This window comes from Sorex araneus, chromosome X (genome assembly GCF_027595985.1).
Source record: "Sorex araneus isolate mSorAra2 chromosome X, mSorAra2.pri, whole genome shotgun sequence".
In the NCBI taxonomy this organism is placed as follows: Eukaryota; Metazoa; Chordata; class Mammalia; order Eulipotyphla; family Soricidae; genus Sorex; species Sorex araneus.
This window is the reverse complement of record NC_073313.1, coordinates 44596870-44603637: the sequence shown is the minus strand read 5'-3', so window position 1 is coordinate 44603637 and position 6768 is coordinate 44596870. Positions and strand designations below refer to the sequence as shown.

At 35.6% G+C, this 6768-nt stretch overlaps 1 protein-coding gene across 1 annotated transcript; it reads left to right on the top strand.

The window, feature by feature from the left end:
- The first annotated feature begins 733 nt into the window (after positions 1-733).
- Positions 734-1714, top strand: PPP1R2C (PPP1R2C family member C). The gene is made up of 2 exons (XM_055121073.1): positions 734-798; positions 1192-1714. The coding sequence occupies exons 1-2, from the start codon at positions 734-736 to the stop codon at positions 1712-1714; spliced, it is 588 nt and encodes a 195-aa protein (XP_054977048.1).
- The last annotated feature ends 5054 nt before the right edge of the window (positions 1715-6768 follow it).

Below are 6768 nucleotides of genomic sequence, written 5' to 3'. Positions count from 1 at the left end.
GCAACATTTGTCAGTGTTTTAAAATGACACAGCTGTCTAAAGGGTGGATAAGAGGCGGGAAAGCAGCAGGAGGGGGTACAAAAGGTTCAGTCCAAAATCCAGAATTGTAGTGTGTGGAATGATTGTGGTCAAAGTGGACAATGGCTGAAATGAGAGAATTAAGAGTTGATTGAAATATTTAGACCTTAAGGAATTGAAGAGTGAGCAATATGAAGATGCCAGGGAAGATGCTTAGAATTCCATTATTTTTAATGTTTGGGTCTGGGGATGATTGGAGGGGGTGGAGAGAAGAGAAAGAGAGGTGAGAGAAAGAAAGAGAGCTAGTAATACTGTCTGGTTTGCTTGTGTTGTCTCTGTGTGTGTCTATACTTGCCCTATTTCTGACTAAAAAGTTAATTTTCAAATTTGTGCCTGTGACACACAGTTCAAAATACATTCTATGTTGTCTCCTCAAAACAAATGCATCAAGAAACATAAATGAACACAAAATGGAGTTATAACCTCTCTGATGTCCTTCTTGGCTTCAGCCTAACCCTTAGGATGGGCCACAGGGCATGGCCAGCATAGCCATGAGCAATGCTTATGACATCCTTTGTGACATCAGGCCCTGAGAGTATATCTGGGTGCTCAACCCATCACACAGTGCAGACTTCATTACATCCGCAGCACAGCAGTACTTCACAGGCTGTGGCCTGACAACTGTAGGAGCCACCCAACAACCAGTGAACCATCAATGGACAAGCCCTCCGCTCCCAATAAAGCTTCTGCATCAATTCCTACTCAGAGTTCGACTACAAGGTTCGTTTTAAGTCCAGGTCAGGGAGCAAGTCCCATTTTGGTATCCACAGCGGATCCCAAATGGTTCCAGATCAAACATCTAGCACTGCTCCTAGTGTAACTCAGATAGGCGCCCCTAGTGGTAGAACATCTAGAGCGGCTCCGAGTAGAACATCCCTATGGGTAATTAGCAGCACAACATCCAGAAAGCGTCCCGGTTTAACATCAAGAATGGCTCCCAATTCAGTATTCATAGCAACAAAGTGGACAAACTATCTCAACATCTGTAGCAGGTCCCAGTTTGACATTCCAAGCAGTTTCCAACACCGGCTCAAAAGTGACACCCACTTCCTCTATAAAAAAAGCTCCTCCGAGCCCCGATTCAAATGTGGCTTCCTGTTTTTCTATTTCCAGGGTCCCCAGTTTGTCACGTCAGCCACTCAAGGGGATCTTGAAGAACAAGGACATTTCCACATCCTCAACAACATCTACAGGATCCCAATCAGGAAGTATAAAAAATGAAACACCCAAGAAAAAATCCCAGCGATGGGATGAATCTAACATCTTGGAAACATCGAGTCACACCTTTGGAAGAGATCCTGATCGCCTGAAAAGGAGCAATTTGAACATCTCTGAACCCCTGGATCCAGGCCTATTTGTAGAATTCATGGAAACAGCACCCACTGACGATGACACCTGGGATAACAACTGCCTAGTAGACGAACCTGAGAACTTTGCCACACCAAGCAGCAGAACGTATCACCACCTGTCGGGGGAGCGGAGGGAATACCTGCTGAAAAGAAAACTTCCATACGATGAAGCAGTGAACAGCAAGCTCCCCCGACAAGTGATTTCAACTGATCTGCAGGAAGAGAATATCCATGAAGATGTCGAAGAAAGTAGTATTAACAACTGCGGAGTGAACCTTGGAAAATAACATCATCCTGACAACTTTTGAGCCACCAGTTCTCCCTGTGCCAAGCAGAGACTGCTGTTAACATCACCGCTGCCATAGCCTGCTACATAACGACCTCGTAAGCTACTTTAGTCAATTTAGACACGACTGTTTAACTTCACCTCTACCAGTGCCTGCTGCATATCTCCACATCATTGTTTGCTACTTATGTAGATTTCATCCTCATGGTTCCAATCATCACCCGTTGAACTGTACTGCGTTGCAGTGTAGTATTGTTCCATAAGAATCATGCAGTAGTAGGTTCACTTGGGATAAGTGGAAACAAAATCTACTTGATAATTCTTTCTGTTGTTGTTCTTGTTATTTCAACTTGCTAGTGCCTGGTACTTTACCGACAATCATGACATTAGTAAGTTTAATGACACATGCTTATGGAACTATAGGCTAAGACATATGTAGCTTTTTATGTGTCAAAAGCCCAAAGGGATTCTGATATATAGTCAGTTGTTGATGTATTAGCTTTTATGGAACAGTTGTCCTGAAATCTAAATTCATGGTTTCAGTAGGTTATAAATGTTGATAAATATTCAAAGTGACAAACATTGTGTTGAAGATGGCTTTCTTCTTTAATTAGGAGGATATATAAGTATTTTATATATAGATTTTACATTTAAAAATTTTATATGCAAAGTTTATATGGATTTGTATATAAATTTATTCACATAAAATACATTAACATCATCTTAGTTTTTAACATCTGCAATGAAATGACTGAAAGTTTTCATATCAAAATTAAGATTTTTAATGAATTATTTAGGTAAAATTGCACTAATGTCCATTTTTAAAGCTACATTTGATATCAATATTTTTAAAGTCTATTATCTGAGCAGACCTTAACATTGTTTCTTCACTTTTACCTCATAATCCTTTGCCTAGATGAGAAGTTGTCAAGGCATTAACTTTTACTGCCTCTTTGTCATTGTCATTGATTGCTATACTGTGATATCGTCATCACTGTGATTTATAGTGCAATACATACTTATAATTATCATCATCACTGTCATCACTGTCATCCCATTGTTCATCGGTTTGTTCGAGCGGGCACCAGTAACGTCTCCATTCATCCCAGCCCTGAGGTTTTAGCAGCCTCTCCTTACTCGTCCTTCGCAATGGTACCGTATTGGAGGTTCTTTCAGGGTCAGGGGAATGAGACTCATCATTGTTACTATATTTGGCATATCGAATCGAATATGCCACGGGGAGCTTGCCAGGCTCTGCCGTGCAGGCGGGATATTCTCCATAGCTTGCCAAGCTCTCTGAGAAGAACGGAGAATGTATGTAAGAGAATACAAGCCAGTATGCTAAAACCAAACACACGTGTGCTGCTTTAGGTACATCAGTGGGCTAGACTATAAGAGGTCCCACCACTGCAGATGCGGCCATGTGCTTCCGGGAACTTTGTTTTATAGCCTCTGGATCTTGGCCTCTGATGGGATTACATGGCGCAGGAGGTGGTTTGTGGGAGTGGCTGCCAAGCTACTGGACAACAGCCCGGGGTCCTGCATATTGGGTTTCTCTGCCAGGTCCTTCATGTGTGAGGCTCACTCATAATTATATGTTATAATATATATTTTATACATTTATATAACTATAATTTATAAATCTTTATACATTCATATAAATTATATTAACATATAATATATTATAATATATTTTATATAATATATCATCTATAATATCTATAATACAAATGTTATATTATATAATTTATATAAATGTATAAAATTTATAAATATATAGTTATATAAATGTATTTTATATAACTATAAATATATCGTTATATAAATGTATTTTATATAACTATAAATATATCGTTATATAAATGTATAAAATATATATTATGCATTTATATGACTATATATAATATATTAATGTAAAAATATGAATGTATAAAATATATAATATAAAATATTATATATTTTATAGTCATATAACTATATATTCATAAATTTATATAAATTTATATAAATTATATAAACATAATATTTTATCATGTATATTTTATATAATATATCATATATAACATCATATTATATTATATAAATATTATATGATATATAATATATCGTATAAATATATAACATAATGTAAATAATAACTTATATGAATTTATATAAATTTATAAATATATAGTTATATAAATGTATTATATATAACTATAAACATATAGTTATATAAATGTATAAAATATATATTATGCATTTATGTGACTACATATAATATATTAATGTATAAAACATAAATGAATAAACATATAATATAAAATATATAATATAAAATATTATATATTTATACATTTATATAGCTATATATTTATACATTTTATACATTTACAGAACTATAAATATGTAGATTTTATGCATTCATATAACTATAAACACATAGTTATATGAATGTGTAACATATATAATATATTCAAATATTTATTATATGTGAAATATATCTGATATATTATATTCATATTAATATATGCTTATTATTAATATATTGTTATGGATTTATATATTTATACTTATAAATATGAATGTATAAAACACGTTACATATTTATATACATGTATTTATATGAATTTATTTGGGGCTGGAGTGATAGCACCGCCGGTAGGGTGTTTGCCTTGCACACGGCCAACCTGTGTTCGATTCCTCCGCCCCTCTCAGCAAGACTGGGAAGCTACTGAGAGTATCTCGCCAGCATGGCAGAGCCTGGCAAGCTACCTGTGGCATATTCGGTATGCCAAAAACAGTAACAACAAATCTCACAATGGAGACGATACTGGTGCCTGCTCAGGCAAATCGATGAGCAACAGGATGACAGTGACAGTGACTGCGATGAATTTATTTATAAATTAAATATTTATATAAATATATTCATTCATATTACATAAAGAATTTTTAAATAAATGAGTAAACACATTTATCTAAGTAAAAACTTAAACCAGGGGCTGGAGCGATAGCACGGTGGGTAGGGCGCTTGCCTTACACGCGGTCCACCTGGGTTCAATTCCCAGCATCCCATATGGTCCCCCAAGCATTTCCAGGAGTAATTCCTGAGTGCAGAGCCAGGAGTAACCCCTGAGCACCGCCGGGTGTGACTCAAAAAGAAAAAAAAAATTGAATAGAACTATGTACAATTTAGTAATTTTAGTAGTTGCTATCTATTTCCAGGAAATAGAAATCATAATGGTGGCTATAGATAATACACTATAAATATATATGAATATATGTATGTAAATATATATTTACATTAATATAAATATATTTATCTGTGTATTTATCGATTATATTAATATATTTATATTTATAAGCTTTTACAAAATATATAATTATATTTCCTGGAGCAGGACTCCATCCCTCACAGAGAGCCTGGCAAGCTACCTGTGTAGTATTCAATATGCCAAAAACAGTAACAGTAACAGTATAACAGCTGATAAAATATGCTCTTTATGTTCCTAGAGTGAGCAGACACAACTGGCCTACACTAGCATGCGACAGGGATGAATGGAGACATTACTGGCGTTCACTCAAGCAAATCGATGAGCAATGGGATGACAAGTGATACAAGTGATAAATATATATGTATTTATATGGAATTTTTATGTAAAGAACTAGTAAACACATTTATCTCAGTGAAAATTTAAACAAAACCATGTACAATGTAGTAATTTTAGCAGCTGAAATTTATTTCCAGACTTCCCATTCACATGTTTTACCTCATATTATTAGAAAATATGAGTGAAATCACAGTAGTGGCTATAGATATTACACTATAAATGTGTATAAATATAAATATTTAATAGCACAGCAGGTAAGGCATTTGCCTTGCACACGGCCGACCTGGGTTCGATTCCTCCGTCCCCCTCAGAGATCCCAGTAAGCTACTGAGAGTGTCCCGCCCGCACGGTAGAGCCTGGCAAGCTACTCCTGATGTATTCCATATGCCAAAAACAGTAACAACAAGTCTCACAATGGAGATGTTACTGGTGCCTGCTTGAGCAAATCGATGAGCAAGGGTATGACAGTGATGACAGTGAATATATAAACATAAATATTCTATAACACATTAATTAAATGCAAATTAATACACACATAATATCACTGTATCACTGTATCACTGTCATCCCATTGCTCATCGATTTGCTCAAGTGGGCACCAGTAACATCTCCATTGTGAGACTTGTTGTTACTGTTTTTGGCATAGTGAATACACCACGGGTAGCTTGCTAGGCTCTGCCATGTGGGTGGGATACTCGCATAGCTTGCCGGGGTCTCCGAGAGGAACTGAGGAATCGAACCAGGTTAGGCCGCGTGCAAGACAAACACCTTACCCGCTGTGCTATTGCCCCAGTCCATAGTAATTTTTAGATATTTTTACTTGCATATTTATTTTATATGTATATAGATTTATATTTTATTTAAATGTATAAATATGTTTTAAAATATAAGCCGTATACATAGTAAATATATATTTATATAGATTTATATTTATAGTCATGTATATTTTTATATTTTGGCTGTAGTGATAGCACAGCAGTAGGGCATTTGCCTTGCACAGAGCAGACCCTGGTTTGATTCCTCTACCCCTCTCCGAGAGGCCGGCAAGCTACTGAGAATATCCCTCCTGCATGGCAGAACCTGGCAAGCTCCTCGTGGCATATTCAATATGCCAAAAACAATGACAACAAGTCTAACAATGGAGAAGTTAGTGGCGCCCACTAGAGGAAATCAATGAGCAACGGATTATAGTGACAGTATACTAATATGTATTTATAGTCTAATATCTATCTACAGCCACCATTGTGATTTAACTCATCATTTTCTAATAATATAGTCTAAAACAGATCGAATGTCATGTCTGAAAATAGATTTCAGCTGCTAAAATTACCACATTGTACATGGTTTTGTTTAAATTTTTACTGAGATAAATGTGTTTACTCATTTTTTACTTAAAAATTCTTTGAGGTAAAGGTAGATTTACATACAGTTTGGAGAACTAATACCTAGATACTTTTATATACCA

What these genes read in the sequence shown, in the direction of transcription:
- PPP1R2C (XM_055121073.1), top strand. Translation starts at nt 734, where the DNA reads ATGGACAAGCCCTCCGCTCCCAATAAAGCTTCTGCATCAATTCCTACT. An exon ending in ACTCAGAGTTCGACTACAAG is followed by an intron (nt 799 to 1,191) that starts GTTCGTTTTAAG and finishes TTCTATTTCCAG; the next exon opens with GGTCCCCAGTTTGTCACGTC.